The sequence below is a fragment of the Carassius gibelio genome, chromosome A6 (genome assembly GCF_023724105.1).
Source record: "Carassius gibelio isolate Cgi1373 ecotype wild population from Czech Republic chromosome A6, carGib1.2-hapl.c, whole genome shotgun sequence".
Classification (NCBI taxonomy): Eukaryota; Metazoa; Chordata; class Actinopteri; order Cypriniformes; family Cyprinidae; genus Carassius; species Carassius gibelio.
In genome coordinates this window covers 17,960,802-17,986,347 of record NC_068376.1, presented here as the reverse complement: position 1 = coordinate 17,986,347, position 25,546 = coordinate 17,960,802, and the positions used below count along the sequence as shown (strand labels likewise).

Sequence of the window (25,546 nt, the reverse complement as noted above, 5' to 3'; positions counted from 1 at the left end):
ACATGAAATGTTTCTAATGACAAAATCTTTCACAGTTTATGCCTTACACGAGTTGATTCTCGCCCACTAGATATTTGTGTTCTTTGATACAAGTGGTTTTGATATGCAAAACACGGCTGCTGTGTTGTGATCTTTACAAGGTCAAACTGGATTGCTCAATCATGGGTTCCGGAAAGAACTCCACACTTCTCATTTGGTAACCCCACCCTGAGTCCTCCCCACCCTCTCGTTCACACACACTCACATGGCACGGAGGGAAAGAGAGAGAGAGACAAAGAGAGCGTGAGAGTGTGTGGTTGGTTTTTAAACACTCTGACAGGCTGTATATCTGCATTGTCTGGTCACAACAGCAATACTTCATTATTTTATATCACACGAGTTCTTTTAACTCATGCTCTTTGTTTTGACATGTTCTCCTGCTTTCCCCTGCTTTTGTCCTGGATCTGTGGCTGCATATCTGTGGTTTATAAACAATGCCAGTATTATGTGTAAAACATAGTTATTATGTGTGTTTTGGGGAGATAGAATGGTCTAGATATTGTACCGTAAACACTGTGCATAAATGAGGGGGTTACCATCTATCACTTTCCATTCACTGAATTACGCTAAACACATATACAACACAACCGTGTGTTGAACCACCTTTTACATCCATTTATATATTTATAAAGCTTTGTAGTAGTGTTTAGAACGAATTTGGTCATTTAAGCTAAATTATAGCACAGCTAATAACAGGGTATGTAGTACATACTGTATCTTGTTGCCTTTTTATTTAAAATATATGTTATAGTGATATTTTAATATTATTTATATAGTTCTTATTTATATTTTTAATATCTTTTTTCATTTTCATTTTGGTTTAATATTTGTGTTTTTTTTTTATTAGTTGTTCGTATTTAGCTTTAATCTATTTTTATTTCAGTTGTAGTAATTGTTTAAAACTTATTTAATCAAACTTAAACTTTGCAGTTATTTGTCAAGGCAGTGTTTTTACATTTTGTTTTAATTTTAAGTTTATCATTTAGTATTTCTATTTTATTTCAGCTTTATTTCAATTAAAGAAAATGATTTAAAGTTTTCATTTAATTTAAATTCATTGTTTTATTTTAAGCTTTAGTTAATAACAACAACACTAGTACATTAGGAGGAAGTGGACGAAATGGGCGGTGTCATCGTGCTATGACTCGAGCTGTATTTCAACACATCTTGCCTACAAAAGTGTTACATTTACACTTCTCTATTTTTGCGCTGGCATACTAACTGCAAGGACTTCACTGAACAGTCATTCCAGTGTGCTTCATTCTTCAGAGTAGCTACAGAGGGTCCGTCAACTGAAGGTGGTCATCAAAGCTCCCAGTGTAGACAGCTTTATTGATAGTAATGGAAGAAATCTTGTTATGATTACATGCATCTAATGTCAACACACCCGAACATTCATCCTTTGTGTATTGGGTTAGTTTAACAGTCCTTAAGATAATATTGCAGGTAACATTAAAGGCCAAATCAAAATACAAAATGTCAAAATTGATTTGAAAGCCGGATATTAGGATAAAACAATCAGAATTGTTTGTGAAGCATTAGTTGTAGTTCATAAGGAGAGGATACGTTTTCTTCATCACTGTTTGAGTCTGAAGGCAGGCGTGTTTTTCTTTCATTTCAGCCGAAAGAAATTACATTTAATTCAAGTTGGAATGTGTAAAGTTTTGTGAGATATTGACATAGCATCCTAAAGTTTCCTGAGCGCAAGTCGGCTTCTTCTGACATCTGCTGCAGAGTTGGGAGATGCATATGGTAGATTTAGTGGGAGAGGTCAGTTTTTGATGACTTTAGTCTTTAGTTAGTCTAGATTCAGCATTCTTCACCAACCTCCCTTGCCTGGTGACCTCCAGTGGTTTCCCCACTGTTGAAAATACTCTAGTGTAATGTAAAGCCTTACCAAATACTGAAATGGGAAGGTCCATGAGATCCCACTTGTGAGTCCACATCAAAAGCCTAGGGACAGCATTCTATAATCATTGCAAATGATTTAGTGTCATTTGACAAACATCCACATTCAAAGAATTGCAATAATCAAGCTTCGCAAACACAAAGGCATAGATCACCTTCTCATAGTCTTTAAAAGAAAGAAATGTTTTAACCTTCGCCACTAACCGTAAATGGAAAAAAAACCTGATTTAACAAATTAATCAATCTGTTTATCGAATTTGAGGGTATTATCGAATAATGCCCATAGATTTTTGACCTCAGGTTTACAAAAAGGAGTCAATTCACCTAAATTTGACGGTTCAGGCGCATTAGGACCTCCAAACCTAACAAGTTTTGCCTTACTCTCATTAAAATTTAAGAAGTCCGCTGACATCCAGGCTTTAACCTCCTTTAAACAATTCACAAGGGAGTTCAGAGCATTTACATGATTTTTCCATAAAGGTAAATTGTATAAAGAAAGGAAATAGGGGCAAGAATGGATCCTTGCAGAACACCACACATCAGTGGAAGAGAAGATGAAAATATCTGACCTGAATTGACAGAGAAACTTCTATTCGATAGGAATGATCTAAACCACTTAAGAATGTTACCCTGAATACCTGCCACTTCAAGGAAACAAGAATCCCATTAACAATTGTATCAAAAGCTGCAGTGAGATCTAAGAGCATAAGAACCAAAGAGTAACCAGAATCACTTAATAATCAAATATCATTAAGAACTTTTAACAATGCAGACTCAATACTGTGGTAAGCTTTAAAGCTGGAGTGAAACGCAGCATTTTGATCCAATAATTTTTCTTTTCGATTTTCTTTTAAACCTTAGATACAAAATTTACTTTTGAAATCGGTCTAAAATTGGACAGAAGAGAATGATCAAAATTTGGCTTTTTAAGAAGTGGTTGCACCACAGGATGTTTCAGTGACAACGGTATCAACGGTGCTCAGGCCAGTAATATCAAAGACCTTTTTAAACAACCATGATGGAATACTATGCAGAGGACAGTTGGTGGGTTTCATCCGGCCTACTGTCTCAGTCAGTAGCTGCGTTTACATGGACCCTTCTTAACCGATCGTAATAGGACTAGAAGCACAATCAGAATAAAAATGTCACATGTAAACACGTCAATCGGATTGAATTGGCTCGATCCGACAAAAATTTCGGTCGGATTGTAAGGGGTGGTTTATCCCTTTTGTAATCCGAGCGAGAGGACATGTAAACGTTTGATCATATTGAAAAACTGAAACAGGAAAGTACTGCACATGTGCAGTGACGTAGAAGTAGCGTAATGACGTATGACACGCAGAACGAGGTGTTCTTCCTGGTGAAAAAAAAGTCACAATAAGTGTCCTGTAATTATAAATCTCCCCTTTCACTCCACGTATGTGAAGTGGAACACGACCACATCCCACCAGTCCTCGTTTAAGACCCTCATCAACAGACGACTAGTTTTGAGTGCGGGAAGAGACAATTTTACTACTTTTTTTTTTCCGCTAAATTAAAGTTAAGCAGCACAACAGTTCATGTGCTGGTCGTTGCCTAATTAAGACCCGAAGTAGATAAATATAACGTGTGCTTTGTAAAACAGCAGCGGAAACTCAAAAGAGTAAATCCGATCAGAAGCTTGTGACATGTAAACGCGCACATCAGCCCGATCACTTTATTTACCGTTCATGTAAACACTACGTTCGGATTTGTCAATCAGAATGAATTCATTCCGATGGAAGCAAAAAGTGTCCATTTAAACGCACCTAGTGACAACAAAGATACTGGCTCAAAATGGGTAAACATAGCAGAGCAATGGAAGACTCCAAATTACAATTAGCAATCTCGGATCTAATTGTCATAATCTTGTTTTCAAAATAATCTCTTATTCCTCTTCCATTAATTTCCCATCATCTAACGCCCACCTGAAAGCTGAAATATGCAGTCTCTACACTGCTAGTGTCACATAGCAGAACTTAAAAAAAAAAGGTATATTTTCAAACATCTTTTCATGTCACTCCCAATTCAAACATGGCAAACAAATCTCTTATGGGTCTATAAAAATGAAAGCATGTCTCAACAGGAAAAAATAGACTTCATTCAATATATTGTTTCACATATTAGAAATACTTTTAACTTGAAGTTTAGCTTACCTGTCAAGAAGAAACTCTGCAAGTTCATTGACTGGACTGAAACTCAAACATTGCATCAAATTCCTACATTGTTTTACCCATTGTCTGTCTCTGTGTATTTTGGTAAGTCTTTTGGCTTGGACTTCTGCAATGAAAAATGAATGTATTTTTCCACACCAGCCAATTACCCATCATCTATGCCCCAAACTCTCGCTATCGGTTGTGTGGAATTATGCAAGTATATAAGTAAACAAGCAGGTATAGTAATATCATTTAATTCAGACTGATAAAGATTTTATGGTCCTGAGACTCTTTAACACTTTAATTATTGATTGCTATCGGTATGTGAAGTGTTTTCAACCAGTATAGCAAAAATGTTTATGAAAAACATTGCCTATCCTAACTTTAAAGTTGTTGTTTTTAAAAAAACAGTAATTTAATCACATGGTTAAATGTAATCTTTGGCAAATCTCAAAATGAGAATCCATTTTTCTTATTGCATATTAGGTTTTTAGGATGTCTAAATCAACTTGCAGCATTTAAAATGACTAAAAAAAATGTTTAATTTGTAATGTATTTAGATAAATTAGTGTAGAATTTTATTATTGGCCATTTATTAATTTTCAACGTAAAGCTTATGTTAATGGTTGTCAGCTATCAGCCATATTTTTTATACTGGTGAGTCCCTAATATGCAGTTTGTATGCTACAAATAATTTGGATAAATCAGACTATTATAGTGAGACATTATCCTTTCCCTCAACAATGCACCCTACGGGATTTAACACTAGCCATAAATGACACTTGGCCCCCAGCTTTGGTGATTTTCATTGTCACCCTCTAGTTTTGAGAACAGTCTCACTTCTAGGTACATGTTTAGGTATTTTACTCAAGTTTTTTTTAAGGATGTGTTTTCTGAACACTGTATTCTCCTCTATCTGTAATTTAGTGTTGTTGGTTTTCAGGAATTATATCAGTTGTGGAACACTGTGCTTCTTTCCAGTTCCTTGATGTTACAGATCACTTTATCAAGCTGATAGAGGTGAAGAAGAGCAAGGGGATATGTGTGTACTGAAAGTACTGAAAAATTCATAATGGTGGATCTTGTTGGCATTAAGAGTTCTTCCCCTTCTTATTCCTGCTTGTTATGATAGTATTGTTCAGTGTAACCAGATTCTCTGACTTAAGTGTATGTGTACACAAGGAAACAGTGTCTTTTTAGATAAAACTTCCTTGAACATGCTGCAAGGTTGTCTGAATGTGTGAAACTGTATTCTGCTGTTTCATTAGAACAGACCAGCCTCACAAAAGAATAAATTCACTGGTTCCTGTGTAAATACCTGCTGTTATTGGCTGCCTTCCTGCCTTAATTTACATTCTGTATGTGTCTGTTTGAACTTGATAAGGTTCAAAGCTGACTTTTGTCCAAGTTTATAGAAGAAATTAGCCTTTTGTTATCTGTTTGAGAACGCGCTGAGATCCTGTTTTCTCAGTTTTGCTTAAGTCTCATATGGTGTTGGAGTTCATGAATAATGTATTGTGCCGACAGATCGTATCAACTGACAAAGTTCAGCTGAATCCCTGTCAATGACTGACTGGCTTTCAGCTCCAGATGCCAAAATGCTGTAACAGAACCTCCACCTGGAAATGAAGGTAACTTAATTGTAACATAGTAAACCTATACAGTGGGAATGTAACCATGCCCAATTTGTCACAGAGAATGGTGATAAGATAAAGGATTAGATGTCTGGACACAATGTTTGTGCTTTAGACAAGTGCACATGCTCCTAGAGCATTTTGTTTATTCATGTCCTCCAATCATATCAAAAAACACAATGGTTTCTGGAGGCAGAATTATGTCTTTAATACAGCACTACAGTGTAGGTCAAGTGTGTGAATTATTTTTGAATGTTCAGTTTGATAGGATGTTAGTAATCTAGTGTGCTTGTTCTAGTATTGCTCTGTGTTAGTCAAGGCCTGTGTTGCCTTCCACTCAGAGAAACAAAGCACAATAGACACTGTTGTCTCACTTGTCTTCTGTACAGTCTTGTTAGATCTGTCTGTGAGAAATTTGAAGGGCCAACATGTCATAGCCTGCAAATAAAGAGCAAAGGCAATTAGTAACAATGAGGTTTTTCCTGGGTATTAAGGTATTTGACAAGGCATGAGTCACTCAAGTACAAATAATGAATGTGCTTTAGATGGTTCTCTAATGTTCAGGCAAAATGTTGTTCAGAAAGGCCATAGTGTTTCTAGTGAGAGCAGTTGCTTTTTACTAACGTTCAGTAGTTTGGGGGTCTGTAAGACTTCTGTAAAAGCAAAGCTGAATGTTCAGCAGCCATTACTCCAGGCTCCAGTGTCACATGATCCTCCAGAAATCCTTCTGATAGGCTGATTTGGTGCTCAAAAAACATTTTGTATTATAAATGTTGAAAATTGTTGTGCTACTTAATATTTTTGTGGAAACCATGATACATGTTTTTCAGGATTCTTTGATATACAGAAATGAAAAAAATCAGCATTTATTTGAGCGCTAGTATTTTTTACATAGTCAGAGTCCCACGCTGCTTTTATCCTAAATTGTGTTCAACTCTTGCAAAGAAAACATTATTTCTCAGGGCTGGTCCAGCTGATGTGCATTCAAGAGTACATAAATACGTCATGGCTCTATGAAAAATATAATTGGTTCTTTTAAATGTAAGGTTTTGAATATTAAAATGAAAATGAGATTTTTCATAAATTAGCCATCAGTTTCTGATGTATATTTTATTTGGAATTATAATTGAATTTTTCTATTCTATCTCCTGCTTGAGATTTTGTTTCATTAGCATTATAAGTGGCTTATAGCAGAATAAATAGCTCTCTAACAGTATCTGCCCGTGTACATTTCCTGTTGTAAACTAAGGAAATGAATAAGTTATTAGAGTTTAATTGTGATGTCAGTTGGTGCTGCTAAAAGCATGTGACCATAAAGGCAGGGCCATGGAGACCTGTAGTTACCATGGTGCGGCTCCCTTGGGAAGCTCCAGTGTCGTCCCACAGCATCGATCGCTGCTTAATTAAGGCCATCTTACATCAGAACGGCACCAGGAACAGGGAGTGAGTGAGCCATGTGACCGGGACTGAACTGGAACTGCCTCATCATCTGCCACCAAATGAGCTCAGAGCTACTCCCTCTGTTTTCTAACGATAGGAAAGCTTGTTTTGGTTTGTTGTTGATCATTTTTGCCTATTGAAAATTTCATTATTCGCAAATAAATAGTTTATATCACCACATAAACTTTTTGTCCTACATTCACTCTAGTTTAGCAATGTAGCCTTTGTTGTCATGCCATCAAAAGTCACTTTCAAACCAAGCAGCCTTTTATTGGTCAACTTGAGCCCACTGCAAAATCTGCATGGGGATATCTTTCGCCCTCTCACGAAATCCCAGATCACATGAATTCCTGTTGAAATGCCTGGATTTCGCCCATAAAAAATTGCAGAAGAAAGGTAAATACGACTGCATCTTTAAACAAATGGTGACTTTGTTCCTTGCCATTTACTTGATGCTTCTTATTTAAATGATGCCAAGTATGCTAATTAGATTTCCCTTGCCACCACCTGAGGTGAACTGTTTTGTTCGAAGGCACAAAATTGTGACGTCATTAATTCTCAAGGTCCTAAATCACTCATTTGGGACTAAAGGTTACCATCAGAAAAACCTTTAAGAGGCCAAAATCAAATCTATTTTATGCTATTTTACATGAGGTTTGGTATTTTAAAAAGGGCCGGGACTTTAACGCGTTAATTGAGATTAATTAATTACACAAAAAATAACGCGTTAATTAAGATTAATTAATTACACAAAAAATAACGCGTTAATTAAGATTAATTAGTTACAGAAAAAAATATCCCGGCCCTAATTTTAAACAATGTGGTGTTATGGTTAATGACTTTATAGAGACAGGGCTTGGTTTGAAATGTTCAGTTATTGGTGATTGGTCTAGAAAGGCCCATCTTGCCATGGTTGGGATTACAAAATGACCTCTTCAGTGGAAGGAATCTTCTGCTCGTTTATTAACCCATCTATTGTAAATTAGTCTTTCTAAAGTAGAGTTATTTTAGTTTTCATTACTTTGTGATGATTGCCAAATACTTTGAAATGGCCCTGAGAGTCTTTTTTAGTGTGAGAGAACAGATATCCATATACTCTGCTCTAGCACTGGGACGTGCCGCTGGAAACGGGCCTATTTTATCAGTGAACAGCGAGAGGAGGGTTTGTGAGGTAACCATCTTTGTACTCAGTCTAAATATACAGTAGTGTTACATCAGTGGGTTTTTATTGACATTTACTTTATGTTCTGTGTGGTCTGCAGTGTGTCTGGCAACGGCACTATTTAGAATACCAACACACACACTCTATGATGTTGAGGTCAGACTGCAGCCGTCAGAAATGGATATCACCAACATGGATATCTCAGTCATACAAACGTGTTGATTTAGACACGATTCCTTAAAGAATTCCATGTGCAAACGAGGCAATGAGAGGTCAAATGATGATAAACTACTTTTTTTCTTTTTCTTATTGCTGTACCAGCACCCTGTTCCATTTGCATTTTTAATGTTTTTTTCTCTTGCTGACGTTTAGATTTCTGCCAGTATTGCCTACACAAACTGTTCATAATTAAAAAATAAAGCAATCCTCCGAGATGTGTGTTAGTCATCTGTTTGATCAAAAGAGGATGTGCCTCATTACTAAGAACCGAATGAAGCGTGCTAATGTCTTTATACTGTACTTGTGTCCATGACATCAGATTCTCTGTCTCGTCTGAAGGTAATCAAAATAAGACATTGGATCTAGATAAAACTTAAGAAAGGAAACATTTCATTGTTTTTGTGTTCCTTTTCTAAGTTTATGAGATGAGGATAATTACTCTCTAAATACGCCAAAGCTTAAGAAAGGAAATCATATGTTACAGACAGCGCTCTTTATTGAAAGCAAAACACTAATTTTGCCTCAGACTTTCTCTCATGACAATGTGTGGTCGCTTAATGCTCCCTCCTTGTTTGAACTGTGTGGTCCTCCGCGAGTTCCAGGCCACTGGAATGGAAATCCAGAGATCAAAATGGGAGTGGCTAAGGAAACCCAGTTTATTTACATGTAGATAACTCATCCCTCATGGGCGACGAATGGGAGTTAAATTTCCTACTGGTAGAGATTAGGAGAGCCGCCGGGGTTTGTGTCCTCGGGAACATTTCATTTCATCCAGTTCCATTTTAGCCTTAGCTAGCTGAGCTCTGAATGAGAAGCACATGTGAGCGTGAATTAAAGTCAAGACCTGGTTTTAGTCCAACATTCTGCTGAAAGGGCAGTCAAATATAAACTCAAAGTACACTCGGCCAAGACCCCTTGAACTTCTGTAAAGCTGTAATGGCTGAGGAAGAGTATTTGTTTGAACATTTGTGCACCTTTGTAAAGATGATCGCTTATACCATATTATATATATTGTTGCTTGTGTCTGTAGTTCTAAATGTGAGACTTTGATATGCCTTGTATTCCTCTGCTACCGTTTTGCAGGTTTTTTTTGTTGCTAGATGACAGTATGCCCAGAATGCTGAGCAGCCTGTTCTTTGCCAGCCTGGTGTTCATTTCAGGTTGAGATGAGCTTGAGCAGAGAAAATAACACAGCAGGTTGGGTTTCACTCAAAAAATCACGATTCTGAATTAACTTAAAACTGTTTTCATTTGAAATGCGCTGATATTTCAATTCTGTTCAACACAGATAAACTTATCATTATTTTGATACTGTGTCTCACTCTTTGAAAACAAGTTGCTGGATAATGCTGGATTTTTATCAGTTTTCAACCAGCTTTGCATTGCCAGTCCATTGTTGTAAATAAGAATTAGTTTTCTCAAGTGACTTGCCTGGTTAAATGAAGGTGTGGCGAGTGGGGCGGGGCCAAGAGGCGTGGGAACGAGGAGTGAGGCCAGGTGTAGTGATTGGAGATCCCACGTAGGAGATGGAAGGATATAAAACTGGAGCGACTATAGTGAAGGACGAGAGAGGACCAGGCCTGGGACATTATTTTATGTGTTTGCTTTTTATTTATGTTTTGTATTTATTTTGAATAATTAAAGTGATTTTTGATTGTGCGCCGGTTCCCGCCTCCTTCTTCCCGATGAGTATGGAGATTTTATTATTACAGAAGGTTAATTATAGTTGCAGTGTTGGTAGTGTATGTAAGCAAACAATTTGGACTCTTTCTCTCCACGTTACCTGCACTCTGATATCCTGGTTTATTTTTCAGAAAAAGTCCACTGGATAATACAAAATGACAGATTTTTAGGCTTTTGTAAAAACTACAGATTGAACTTCCACATTTTTCTATTCCCATTTCCTGCCCACAGACAGTAGGGTCAACAGAGAGGCGGCACTAAGGTCAAAACTGCATTAAATAAAACACCACAGCCATTTCTCACTGTCTTCTGTTTAGCACCTATTTATTTATTCATTCTGCATAGATAGCCAAGTTTTATTAACAACCCATCTTGTCAGTGGTGAATTTTTACCCAAAAAACTGAAAAATTTGTTAGCATTCTCTCACCCTTTCCTTCTCACCCAAAGTCTTTCTAAACTCGTATAGTTTCTCTTTTCCATTTTGAACACGAAAGATGTTTTTAAGAACCAAACAGTCAACGGTAGCCATTGACTTCCATAGGTTTTTTTTTTTCACAATGGTTAACATCAACTGCTCGGTTTGCAACATTCTCTAAAAACAGCAACTTGTGTACTCAAAGGAAGAGAGAAACTAATACAGGTTTCGAACAACTTGAGGGTCGGTGAATGATGACAGCATTTTCATTTTTGGGGTGAATTTTCCCTATATGTTTGAGTTTAAATTGAACGTTTTCTGGTGTGTGTGTGCGTTAAGATGAAAGAATGAGGACAGTGATGTTTGCTGTAATGTGAACAAGCACGTGTGAGTAACACTGGATTGAATTTGTTTTGTGAGTATCCATCACAGCACATGCATCGTCACCTGTGCTTTTATCCAATTGCTCTACCAAGGAAACCTTGTTCAAAGCATATTCTCCATTTTTCTTGCTGTAACCCATCACAGAAATGTCAGCATGTAATGTGTTCTGTTTCCCTTACAGGAAATTGCACGCCACCTTCGGCCCACCACTTTGCGAGCGCTCTATGGCAAAAACAAAGTGCAGAATGCCGTTCACTGCACGGATCTACCAGAAGACGGGATTCTGGAGGTGAGCTCTAGTTACTCTCAATCAAATGTTATGCAGGAGCCGCACAGTCACGTTTTGTATTCAGTCTCATTTTGCTCACATTGAGGAAGTGTGTTCACAGTCAAAAATATTTCTGGATCCCACAATTGCTTATGCAGCCCAGAACAAAATGGCATCCAGGTCTCATGACTGTCCAGTGTGGGCTGAGGCAGTCCTAGAGCCCGGCTTGTCTCAACAGAAGGGAAGCAGGCGGGTTTGGTAAAAAAAAAAATGCATTGTTATGCCATGCAGTGGGTTTTGCCCGGTGGACGTCATTGTTGTGCACAACTCCTGATCTGTCCAGCCTCCTAGCACAAATGGTCCCTTGTTAATCATTTGCCTGCTGACCGACTCAGCCATGACATTCCTAGAGCTCAGGCCTCACAGACGCCAGCTGCCGTAACAGGCACAATTCAGGGAAAGTCAATTGTTTGAAAGGAAAACAAGCTGGTGAGCTGATGCTGAGGCCTGATGAAGTGCTAAAATAGCATCTCAAATTAAAACCGGTTTTGTTTTTTAATGAAAGACGGTTTATAAAACATTCTTATTAGGTTTGTTCCAATCCATATAAATATGCTCAATTCTATGCCATTTGGAGTATAATGCGAATAAATATTTTATATCCACTGAAGATTAAATGTCTATTATACAGTAGGATTTTCTGTACAATCGCTGAGCTCCAACTTCTCAATCTGTAGAATAGCACTGACTTTTGAAAACTAGCATCCATCCAGATTCTCAATCTGTTGTGTGGTGTGGTTCAGCTTTCAGCTGTTGTAGGTTTACAGGATTATCAAACTCCCATGTTAGATGACAAGACGGTATATAGCGTGTCATTTGGGACACAACCTTTGAAAAGACATTATGGAAACTTGGAATTAACTGTTGGCTTTTCTGTTTTGCAGGTCCAGTATTTCTTCAAGATTTTAGATGGGTGAAGCACCCATGAGAGACGACCATCCAGCAGTTATTTAAATAAAGACCACTTCACCAATACCTCAGTTGTCTGTCCATTTATTTATTCTTAGGACTTACCCAGATTTAAATAACATTACAAGAGCAAATGCAACAACTCTTGACAAGTGTTCGGATGTCCAACAATGACTTTTAATAGTTTTAAAAAACAAAACAAAATGTCTAACATGGGGTACTGCTTTGCACCTTTGACCAGTGACTTTGGTTTTTGGATTTATATGTTACACTTTCTCCTGCTGAGAAAAAAAAAAAATATTGTACAACTGCATAAATATAAAACTCACCATGAAAATGGCTAAAACATTCTCAATAAAGTAACACCACATCATGTGATGTGTCCGGAACAAAAAAAATTAAATCAAAGTAAATAAAATTACTTCAGTCCTCCAGACGAGACACACAGTTCTACACTTAATAGTGAAGGAATAGAATAAGCCGTACACAGAGTTGTCAATAGCCCCAGTTTCCCAAATTGCAAGATGATCCAATAATAAAAAAAAAAGAATGAAAGGAGTGCAGGCACTTACACACACACAGATCAGGGGAGTTCAGAGCGTACCATGCCAGTTTTTCAGTTTTTAAGTAGACAAATATGCACATTCACACTCAAGCTCTCTCTCGCTTACACTCTCTCTCTCTCACACACACACACACACACCTTGGACCACGAAGGCTTTCTCACATAAGACAACAGAAATTACAACATGGCTTGGAAAGGACCATTGTATGCGACTACTGCACTGCACACTCCATAAAATACAAAGAGACCACACTAGGCAGAAATATTCAGGGGACAGAAACACTGCTCGATACATCAGTAGTGGAATTATAATTTACAGTAATAAATGAATGTCCCATGGCTCACGGAATATTCTCATTTACAGTAGAATAAATACTTCACTACTCTTCCTGTAATTTACATTCTAACCCTAGACATGCAGAGAAAGCTAGTGTAAAGCGTACAGATTAAGTGTAGGTCCCGTATATTATGAAACTTTGTTCTAAACTAGTTGTTTTTCCAACTGAAATTGTACTCCTCTTTATTCATCTAAAATTACCGTGTTTTAAAATGGGCAGAGAGAGAAAAAAAAAAAAAGTGCCATTTTTATAGCTAAGGTCATGACTTGACTGTGATTTTGACATCAAAACGTCCCTGGTAACGGTCCTTCTCGTTGTAATCGATGTTCTGTCCGAATACTTTACACTCTATGCGCATTTCGTAACCCACAGTGATGTTGAATTTGACGGCCACCAGAGGCTGGAGGTAATGTTCATGTAGCAGCTTGCCATAGTAAGGATAATACTGGAGGGGGAAACCAGCCCCCAGCCCAAAGTATTGGACCGGTCCAAGATGTTGTGCATCATCTTCTCTCTGTTAACAACCAGAATTAGTATTAGATCGTTCTTCAGAGCACTACGGCACATGGAGTACGGAATTTCACATCAATGTGTAGATTTCTTTGCTTAGACTTGACTGGAAAAAAAAGACTAGAGATTCACTGATATTCAAATCTTACACGATTATAAAAACATAAACATAGGTAAAAGACTAAAAATGCTACAGTAAAAACCTGTTAAATGGTTAACAGTAAATCCCCCTATGGTGGAAACTGTATTGGACATAACATGCACGTTTTATGGTAGTATACGGTTTTTGGAAGTGAAAAAGACACTGACATTCCCAGAATTCCCTGCGTTGCATTTCAAATTTGATGTTGTTTTGTTGAAATTACCAATTTTTTCCCTTTTTATCTTAATTTTGCATATTCTGGTTGTACGTTACACCTAATGTTGTTACATGAATGTTTATTGCATTATTTTGGTTTCATGTGTGTTACCATGATTGTGTTTTTATGCGAATGAAACTGCACACATATATACATATATACATGTATATTAAAAAAAAATAAACTGCTTGTGATGGTTCATCATGTGACTCATCACCACCTGAATTTGGTGATTATCACTGTATTACAATGGTGCAAAACTGATTTCATTACTTCAATAGGTTTGTAAATTAACATATAAGTTACTGAAATTACAGTATTTCACCTAAAATGTTGCTACCAATTTTTTTTTTTTACAGTAAAATTCTGCCAAATACAGCTGCCTTTTTTAAATGTAAATTTTACAGATTTTTTTTTTTTTACAGTGCAGTCCATTCTTATAATTACTACTACAACAACAACAAATAATAATAAATCAAAATTAACACATTCCTGTAGCTCAAACAGTAGAGCATAACAGGCCGACATATTGTTTGATTCCCAGAGAAAGCGAGAACTGATCAAATGTAAATCTGTCCCTTGAATGTAATATTAAATACAAGCCACATGCATAAATCTGAATCTACAGTTGTACTATAGCAGATATTTATATTTATATATATATATATATATATATATATATATATATATATATATATATATATATATATATATATATATATATATATATATATAATTTTTTTTTTTTTAATACAAAGTATAATTATGGTAATGTAAAAAAAAAAAAAAAAACCCTAACCAATCTCTCTACACAAGAATGCCATTTTACCAAGATGCTTTGTCAGCACTTCTTACCTTGTTTGTGCAGTGGATTGGAATCATGTTGCCATGAAAGTTAGGGTGGATTGGCTCAGGGATACTCTCATTGGACGTTGGAGGCTGAGGAGAGAATACAACAGTATGACACAATCCCAATATTAAAGGAAGTGTTGCCCCAGGCTAACAATAATTGTTTGCAAGCACCTGATGTATAGACAATGGCAGTAGGAAGGTTAATATTGATGGGATGATCCTAAATAACAAAACTCACCCGTGGCCTGAAATTCACAATCCTATTGAGTTTGATGATGAGGCACGGTTTGCCTTCTTTGAAGCCGAATGTGTCATCTTTCAGTCCTGAGCAATCCTTCAGCCACTCTCGATGAAAGCGGCAGGCCTTCCTCACACCTTCCTTGTCTTCCAGTTCTCCACGATCCTTATAGTCTTGGGGTGTTTCTGAACATGAAACACATTAAACTTCATTACTGACTGATACAACTGTATTTGCTTGTCATTACTACAGAAGCCGCATATGGCTTAAAGATAATCTTAGAACTTGTACCTCCGCAGTCTTCAAATTTGGTTTCATTATCCTGTTTGTTTTTATTGTATGCTTCCAGAAAGTCCTTCATATTTTTCACATATGCACTGTAAGTCGTATTATCGCTCATGGAGAAGCTGATCTCCGCTTTGTCCGGCCTTGGGGAGTGTGACAAGCCTGTAAGGAAAGCAGAAAATGTGTAAAGCAGGTCAAATGTGGCCCAACAACTGGTGTCAACCATAAAAATTAACATTTAGAAGAGTGATTTTCCCTCCAGCTACAAGAGCTGAGAAAGCCTGGTCCGTTCGTTGTCATGGAAGTTTGCTATTCAGATTCCCAGCTTGGCAGTAATTTTCCACCAGCTCGAACGTACGACCAAAGCGGGGCGTGGCATGAGCGGAGCCAGCAGAAGAGAACAAGCAAACGGAAACCTTAGATTGTATTTAATGCCAATTTTGGTTTCAACAAGCTGGTCATGACCTTCCTTGCATGTCCTGCAGCTGGTACAAAAGAGGAGCTTCGAACTTATTGCTCACTGGAAGTTTTAGTTCCTGGTTTAATACACTTTAAAGACTGCGGTTAGAGCCTGTGAGAGTCTCCCCCCGGCCTTCCCCCTCCTCCTCCTCTCCACAACCTCACGTGCTTCTGTCACACAATGGAAACTTTTAGCCCCGGAGCGGGAGGCGGGACTTGAATGCAGGCAGCATGTCTTTTCTACGTCCGGCCTTCTTTGCTGCTTTGGTCATCTCCACATCATTCCTCCTCCCGTTGTTTCTTTTTACACTTCAAGGGCCGCCTCTCTTAAAGGGGAAACGGTTATTGTTGGCACAGGCGTTTATGTTCAGGGCTTTAACGGAGACAGAGAAATGTAATGCCAAGGCGGGAGTGTGCACAACACAAACTGGCATGACTGGTGTGGCGAATGGCTGGCAGTGGAGTAACAGGCAACCGAACACCGATTATGGAAAGTGCAGTGTACAATGCTCTCCAGAGTTGTTGTTTTTTTACCCATTTTTAGCTGAAGTTTAATTGGAAAATATTCTTGTTTGTACAAAACAAGCTCAGTGATAAACCCTGGCCCTGTTGTAAACTACTTTGAAAGGCATGTTTGAGTGCTGATACCGCCAACCTTGACTGAAATACTACAAGACATACCACATCAAAGTCATGCGGAGTGTACATGCTGAACTACTATGCTGTAAGAACCCAAACGGGAAACCTCGTCAGGTTAGACAGGAAGTGAAGGTCAAAATGGCTTTCTGTGTGTCTCGCTCTCTCCTTCTCCTCCCTCACAATATCCTGTCACCTCCACCCTCGCTCTCGTTGAGGTCAGAAAGACCTTTAGAGCTGCCGAAATGTCACAGGGTTTGCAGAAACTAAATTCACTTCCAGCATTAGGGAACCGTTCGAGTGCATGTAAACGAGAATGTCCCCAAAACGGTTTGTTCTTTCCATTAAATTAATCTACTGAGGTTTACAACATAACTGTAATGCACAGCTAGAGACATGAAAAACAACTTTTATATTGTGCACCAGATGGCTTCCATGTTAATCAAAATCAACTACACAACATCATTCTCACAACACACAAATATCCTGCTAGTCAAAACAACTTTTAGCAGTCAAGTACATGCAGTTCATTCTGTATCTCTTTGGTTTGGCGATTCATTCTCGCAGCGTTTATGTACAAATAGTACCCAACCTCTGAACACTTTTGGGCATGTATTTGGTTCGTTACCTGGTGGTGCAACCCTGTCCTGGTATGTGGGCTTGAAGTTGCTGAGAGTCATGAGCATGGCCTGGATGGTGCCAATGAAAATTCCAGCCAAGCAGCCATAGAAGACTACATAAAAGATGAAGATTTTGACTGCAAAGAAAAAAAAAGGCATGAAATCAAAGGGATGTATTAGAGCAGCACATACAAGGAGGAAATAGCATTGGGTTTCCACAATCATCAAACCAAATGGAAACATGGTGCAGTGTTTAAATGCATCCACTTTCAGTGTCATTTTGAAGAACATTTAAGTATGTAGTTTAAGTGTGTACATTATGTCAAATGACAAATAGAAGCACGTACAAATTAAGCATTTAAATTTGGCATGTAAAAAAATAATATTCACCCCATTTTCTGAATGCATTTTATTGATCTTATGAACGGTTCATCCATGATTGTTTGATTTTCATACCTAATAATTTTAATCAAAATGTCATCACCATCTTCCAGTAAAATGCCAATCTTCTTTGACCATTTAGTGCGGTTAAACTCTGTTTTACAATCGACCTCAATCTTGCATTCAAACCTGCTTCCATCCGGTCAGTGGATAGAACCAATTCCCTGCACTTTTTATGGTTTTCCGATAATCCATTTAACTCTGATTTACATTTGCAACAAAAAAGAACTTGCTACATCAGTTCAGTGACAGAGCACAACAGACTAAAAAGTATCTAAACTGCGAAGAATAAAAAAGTAACAAAGCCCTAGTCAGCAGTCTTCCGGAGTTACTCTTTTGACTTGCGTAAATCAATATTAAAATTATATTTATAATCATAATATGATAATTATAATCAATGCACAATTTACAAAAATAAAAATTCAGATCTTAAATGCACTGATTGAGTCTTTAATTTAGTGTGATCTAATATATATACACTTTTTTTTTTTACGGTTTGAGCCCAGTTATTTCATGAAATGTTGCTAGTAATTGTGAAACAACCCAAAATTTCCAGACTGAATGAACAGCGACAACAGCGTCAGTCAAACTCGAGCATTACTCATAACTCTAGCACCCACAGCTCACATGTCCCTGTGTGATGCAGTAACAGAATGTGACCCGCAGAATAACATTCCTGTCTGTCAGTCACTGTGCCAGCATGTAGGAGTCACTGAAAACAGCCCCCAACACCCACTTCTACCTCGACCCCACCAAACACAAGGGACAGGTTGTGCGTGCGTGGTAACAGAGTTACACTTCCTTTCCTCTGCTCTGGCAAGAAAATTTTTGCCGCCTCTTACATCTACAGGAAGCACATTCAAGTTTGAATACAGTCCCACAAACAATAGTTTCACATTTTGTAGTGTCAGTGTGGGCAGAGAAAGAAGCTTGTCCTTGACGACATAAATAAGATATCCGTTTTAAAATCCTATGTTTAAAACCCGTATTAAGTAAGAAAAGTAAACTTTACAGTACAACGGCTATTAACTATGAACTTCAGTCGTCTCATTGGTTCACCAAAATGAGTAAATGATGCAAAACCATACATATTCTTGCGTCATGCAGTTTTCATTCAAATTATTTGCGGGCTGAACCTTAACATTAAACTTTCCAATAAACAATTATATGTAATAGAAACGATACAACAAATTCAAAAGCTCCTCTTTAAATAAAATAAAAAAATGCTTCCTATATCACTAGCCTCCACTTGTTTTCTCATCTCGTAAATTTGTTTCGATAGCGTTTGCCCAATTCTTCAAACAACACAAACTATAAATGCTAATTAAATACATTTTAAGTCTGTGGTTTTCAGAGTACGTAGACATTTCTGTTGGTTTAAAGTGAAACATCAAGCCAGAGAGAGCGCGCCTAGCTGGCTAAGCTACACGTGACTGGCTCCCTCATGATCCTCCACATGTGTCAGACTCGACCCAAAGATTTCCCTCCGTCTCACTGCCTCACTAAGTTACGTGTTTAACGATTTATCGAGATTTGATTAATATGGAAGTATTTTATTACAACGCAAGGGTTACTGGGTAATGTAACTTTTAAATAACCGGCATTTACAAGAAGTAAAAGTAAACAGGTCGATCTTGCATCAGGAGAGCAACGATAAACACAAACGTTAAAAACTGATCAAAAGAAACAAAAATAAAATAAAAACTACCAGCTACATATGGTTTCCCGCAAAAGCCTGAAGAAACACGTGTGTAATCTATTTAGAAAGAAAGCAGGGCGAGGAATCAGTACCAACCAATTATTACCATTATCACTAACTGTAGGCCATAAACTGAACTGGCCAAATTAACTTTGAGTCACCTTGAGGACCGAAAATACTAATTTCGTTGCATAAACATGTCCCGGTCATCTGACTGACACTTACAGCTTTATGTTGTTTTATGTTATTTGACTCTTCACTGGAAAATCGTTGTTTACCCATGTGACGATAATTTGACATTTTATCTCATTCATCTCAATTCTTCTGTGGCTGACAGCAGTAAAATGATCTGATCGCTGGATGTTATAACTTTTAAACCATTCTGATTTCTACAAAGACGCTATTAAACTAAAGCTTGTCCTTCAGCTAAGTTACAGCTGTAGTTCCTGACGATTTCAGATGCCGCTGAGTGACAATCTCTTTCCTAAACAAAAATAACATCCGTATCACGACCTTCAGAATGACCTTTTTCCCCTTTTCCCCCTAAGAACATAACTAAACCTTTAAATTACACAAACCATCATATATAAAAATAGTGTGTAAAGCACGGTTTTCATCTTTTTCTCCATTCAGTTCCCATTTTCACCACCTTGTGGCTGTCTGCGTATTAGACACAGATCAGTTCATCCGTTACATTAAATGACTGTGACTCATTTCTATCGGCCACTCTGCGCATCAGAACACGGTTTATCCGTTTGCTTTATTCTTTAACGAGAATCTCTTAATATGATAATCGCATTATTAAATCAAGCCGCCAGCACGAGGCGTTTTTTCCCTCAGAAAACGAAAGTCACGACTCGGTCTGATCAAACAGGTGTTGAGCTTTTTCCAAAGTCAGGAAACACGCTGAAGCCGCTTCTCTGGTCTTTAACGCGGAGACGTATTAATATCAACATCTAACAAAGGAGAAGAACTAGTTCAAACCAAGAGAAGAGGCGCTGGTGAAACAATCTTGAGACACTTACACCAACTGCTGCCTGTGCGTCCTAAAAACTCGCTCTTGTCAGAATTCCAGATAAAGGACTTCCATCCACCATCTTTATTCGCAGACATTTTCGATATTTAGTTCCCTTTTGGTTGTGTTTGAGCGGGCCTTATGTGCTTCACAGCGATGTTGTCCCTTTCCTAGTGTTGTTAAAAAAAAAAGGACGACGTCGTACCCGGTACCTTTGCTTGTTCTCACTCAATATATACTCGGGGCTTGACTCCGCCCATCGGCTCTTTTAATAAGTTACCTTCAAAAGAAGGAGGGCAGATTCGGACCAATCACAGCCCGACTTTGCTTTTGCGTAACAGCCCCAGACTTTAACTCGTAAACGGTGGGCGGAATCCTCTCATGAGCACTCAGTGTGCTGTTTCTTTCAAACTCTTAACTGTGTTCTTCACCTCAAAATTCACCTCAGATTATCTTCTGTCTTAATACCATAACATAAAGTCATATGTGAATCCACCTGTATATCTGACTGATTGAAGGACAATAAAAGTATAAAGGTGTTCTCATGTTTTTGTTTTTGTTGTTTTTACATGTAGGCCTATCAAACCTTAATGTTTTTTTACATGTTCCATGGTGTTAACATGTTATTCTTCGAAGTACCTTAGAGTACCATATAAACATCATGATATTTGAAATTCATATCAAAATACTATGGTACTGCCATGTGATACCATCACTGTGTGGTACTGGAAAACTCATTTTGCAATGGCATAAACTACTGTTGCACATCAGCTGATCAAAAAAACTATTTGAGTGATCAAATAAATTTTAATTTTTTATACAAATCATAATTTACTCATGTAGCATTCATAAAAGTACAGATGGCGCTATGATACAAAGCAGATTTTTCTTCACTTTGCAGGTTTTCATTCAGTAATAGAGATACATGTGTGTGGACATAAATGTGTGTGTATTGTGTGTGTGTGTTGTCAAAGGGAGGAAAGATTTTCCCGATGACCTGTGAAAGATTGAAGTTCAAGTATGTGATCTGTGCTCCATTCAAGGTCAGTTGTGGGAGGCAACAGAAGCAGAGAGGTGAGGCCATCTACACAAAGCCTGCACACATACACTGAGCCATAGAGCTCAGAAGGGTATTTGAGAATATATGTCATTTCACTCATTTTTCTTTCTTGTAAATCATAGACAAGCTCCAACAAGTTTCAATCTGTGCAGGTATTAATTCACGCACACTGGGATTAGTGGCTCTTTCTATAGGATTAGATTGGGGGTCTGTTTGACTCCACGAACTCAATGCATTACAGTTCAATTTAATGATTCAGGTAAATGTACTGTAAATATGAATGTGTAAGTAACACAAGAATGTGATGTTAAAACAGTGCATGCCTGAACTCCATTAATCATCATCAAATAGTTGTGTGTATTGTTGTTGTGGGTGTGGAGCTTCAAACATGTGCACAAAGGTGCTTCCACTGGGTCACTTATGACCTGTAATCCATAGAATTCCTCTCACTGACATACATTTCATCACAGCTTTTGAAGCTTAGCTCACAGGACTTTCACTGAGAAAAGAATAATGCCTCATCATCACTGAACTTAAAGCGGTAAAAGTTATGAATGAGCTAAAATAATTGGTAAATTAATATAACATCCTTATTCCCACACATTTCCATTTGTAAAGGTGAAGTTCACCAAAAAATGTATGTCAACATGTCATCATGTTTAAGTCTACATTTTATGCATTTCTTTCTTCTGTGAACACAAACAAAAATATTTAAAGAATGTTTCAACAGTTTTTGTCCAGTGAGCTCCAGGATTATTCTAGTTAATGAAGACTGAAACTAAAATTAAAACCATGGTTGAAATAAACATGCACTGAAATAAAATATTTTAAATCTTTTTATTTTAACTACTTTTTATTTTCAGCTAAAAAACAATGTACGTATACGTGTGTGTGTGTGTACTGTATACAGTATATATATTAAATGATATATCACTATACTATTATACTATATTACTATACTATAAATTAAATAAAACACACAAAAAAGTAGTGTACTAGTTAAAAAAAATTTCAATGAATGAATAAAAACTCAAAATACTAATAAGAAAAATGATAGTATCTCAGTTATACTAGAATAACACTGGTGGATTCCAAAAAAATATAATAATAAATTAAATTAAAAAACTGTTTGTTTGTGTGTGTGTGTGTTCTGTAGAAAAAATGAATGCAAATAGATTTGGAATGATGTAAGTAAATGATACAGAATCTTACTTGAGAAGATAATTTCCTTGACATAAACATTAACAGATTTCAGAAGTCCTGCTGATGCTTCCTAGCTAGTAAACGGTTCTGTATTTACATAGATCAGGCTATTGGCAAATCCTCTGGGAGGTGCTGCATTCCAGTATTGGTTGCTGATTGAATGTGGCATGTGCATAAATTGCCAGACCCCAGTTCATCAACAATGTCATACCTGTGCAGTGGCACGGAAAGATGTCAGCTTCTTGAACAGAAAGCTGACGTGCTCGTCTGTTCCCCCTCCCTTTGACACTAAGTCAACTCTGCCATTACTTTCAACTTCAAAACAACTCTTTACAAGCTGACAAGCTGAGGTGTAGAGATAATGTGTTGAGCCTTTTGATGCCTGAACTGTTTTTAGTCTTTGCTTTTTTCACTGCCCTCTCTCTCACATCGGGTCCAAGAAGAGTTTTCTGATTTGTGTGGAACAGTTGTGATCAAATTAAATATATCTAGCCTGATAGTCTTTTTTTTAAGCATGAAGTTTGTGGCCTATTTTGTGTTTATCTTAGTAACGACACTGGTTCACATAGAGAGTATGTATGGTGATAAGGGTTTTTCCCCTGGCCTCTAACGTGCCTGAAATGGATTTCTCTCTACCTCAATGTGCACCGCAGTGACAGCAGTGACTAAGAAAAATAAAATGACCACATTTATCCTCTCGGTGTATACAGAGTAACACATCTAGAGTGTTTAGTTCACTAGTCCCTCCTCTGACGTGTAAGGTTTATCTGAAACTTGCTTTGTCCAGTGTCAAACAGATGGGGGAATATTTCATCCTCTTATTATTTACTGTACACATGATAAGCAACCAACCTGGTTATAACTTAGCATGAGTTTTATCGTTTATTCACAATTATTAGAACTATGAGCGGGAAAAAAGTGTTATATAAACTCAAAATTGCATGTATAAACAGAATTGAGAGATTTAAAAAAAATCTGAAATATTCTACTTTCTCAACCTCATGTTTCAGTCAGGTCTTACTGGAGCTAGCAGGTCAGCGGGGTGCCTGAACTTCCCACACACAATTAGAGGAGAGAAATAGGAAGTGATGAAGAGACAGTCGACCGCGTGCAGGCTCCCAGAGAGGGACACAGCCTGAGGGAAGTGTGGGCCAGATTGACTGCATAATCAATTTCCCTTCTGCTCCAAAAAATGGCACGCTATTTAATGTTTATGCTGTGCTATGCTATTTACCATCATTTTAATTTTCTATATAATTTGTGCATTCATGAGTGAGTTTGCAATTGAGGCTGATGCAATTAACCCTATGATTACATTGGGTCATGCAAATACTGAAAAAAGTATACTTAGGGTAGTGTTGCAAATTAATCCGTTTTTGTTGTTATCCATGCAGTTAAACATAAAGAAATAAGTGAAACTAAAAGCATTCAAGCTGTCAGTTTAATCGTCCACCATCTGATAAACTCTATGTCAGTAATAAGAGTGATTTACACAAAGCTAATGTAACATCATATTAAGGGTGAACCAATTTTGAGAGAAGGTTATGGATGTTCAGTCACGTTCCAAAAAATCACTGGAAGTTAAACAAAATGTCTTCTCTTTTGGCAGATAGGCTCATTAAACTTCACAGGCGCACAGGCTGCTCCACAGTGACATGTGAGAGAAACAAAAGTCAATATTGTGCTTTCAAAGGAGCTAGTAAAACGAATGAGCTTGACGTGGAGGTAAACCATACCCCTCTGTGATTTGACCCACCAATAGGTGGAGACCACATAGACTCCGCCCTTGAATGGTGGCTGTTTTAATGTAGCGTCCTGGTCACACAGCCATGTGAGAAGGTCTATCAGAAGGTCATAGTAGTCAATAGAGAGTGAATGTTAGTGTATGTAAGTCTATCTGAAGGACTGTTGTCAAATCTTTCAGCTCTAAACCTAAATGTTGGGGCTTTGTTCATATATTTCTAGAGATCTGTGTATGTAATGTACACACACACACACACACACACACACACACACATGCACTTATATAGAATTTTCATCTTTGGGTGAAGTTTCCATTTAAATTGATCCAATGTACATACAAACACATATATATGTACATTTGATAATTGACATGTCTGTCATCATTTATTCACCCTGTACAAATTTTTTTTTGAGAATGATGATAACCAAACAGTTGCTGTTAGCCACTGACTTCCATAGTATGTGAAAAAAAATATATTATAATAATATGGAAGCCAATGGCAGTGTATCTAAAATATATCTTTTGAGTGGCAGTGTATCTAAAATGATGTATACTCTCATGAAATGGTATTCAGTCATGTCAGTATAGCTTAATAAAAGCTGTTGTACTCTTACAAGCTGGATGGGGTCACTGCATGATGGGAGCATGTTGGGGTCACATGACCAGTCATATATATCAGACCCCTGTCATCAGATAGTATTCTATAACACTACTATACAAAATTGCAAAAATGGTAGGCTTTGTACACCATTCTGGATTCAGCCTATAGAATTGTGAGATATGTTTACATTTATTTATTTAGCAGGCATTTTTATCCAGATGGAATTGTTAATGAGGAACATCAAAAAACATTTATTATTATTATTATTATTATTGCAGTAAGTGCCTCGGTTTACAAGGTTTTCTGAGTGGTAAAACTAAAATGGCGAGAGCCTTCTAAAAGTCTTCTGAAGCCTGATTAGTTTCTCACCCATCATGCTCCTCTCTCACATTATTCCCCCGTCAAAGCAGCTCACAGTGAAATACCCATCGCCTTCACAAAAGCTCTTGACACTTCTTCAGAGAAACCATGATCCATTGCTCTAACGAGCAGGGTGCCCTGGAGTCAGGCAAGTGATTTTTGAAGAACCCTTTAATGCATCGTGGCCTTTTGACTCTTTTCATTAAACACATCAGTGAAACTCCGTTAATCAAAACAGGTCCTGAAGAAAAACAAGGCCTTGTTC

The 25,546-nt window shown here is 37.5% G+C and overlaps 2 protein-coding genes across 2 annotated transcripts in view; one reads left to right on the top strand and one right to left on the bottom strand.

Annotated features, from left to right (window-relative positions):
- LOC128015587 (nucleoside diphosphate kinase 7) overlaps positions 1 to 12,362 on the top strand; it is a 31,568-nt gene extending 19,206 nt beyond the window's left edge. Inside the window, exons 11-12 of the mRNA XM_052599530.1 lie at positions 11,241 to 11,348; positions 12,272 to 12,362. Of these exons, the coding sequence (XP_052455490.1) occupies positions 11,241 to 11,348; positions 12,272 to 12,304 (141 nt within the window). The 3' untranslated portion in view covers positions 12,305 to 12,362. The remainder of the gene's footprint in view (positions 1 to 11,240; positions 11,349 to 12,271) is intronic.
- A 2-nt stretch (positions 12,363 to 12,364) lies between these two features.
- Positions 12,365 to 20,552, bottom strand: LOC128015589 (sodium/potassium-transporting ATPase subunit beta-233-like). The gene is made up of 6 exons (XM_052599534.1): positions 20,324 to 20,552; positions 17,167 to 17,295; positions 15,450 to 15,605; positions 15,159 to 15,343; positions 14,924 to 15,007; positions 12,365 to 13,713 (listed from the first exon to the last, which is right to left on the bottom strand). Exons 1-6 carry the CDS (start codon positions 20,409 to 20,411, stop codon positions 13,459 to 13,461), a joined length of 897 nt encoding a protein of 298 aa, XP_052455494.1. The 5' UTR covers positions 20,412 to 20,552; the 3' UTR covers positions 12,365 to 13,458.
- Between the last annotated feature and the right edge of the window lie 4,994 nt (positions 20,553 to 25,546).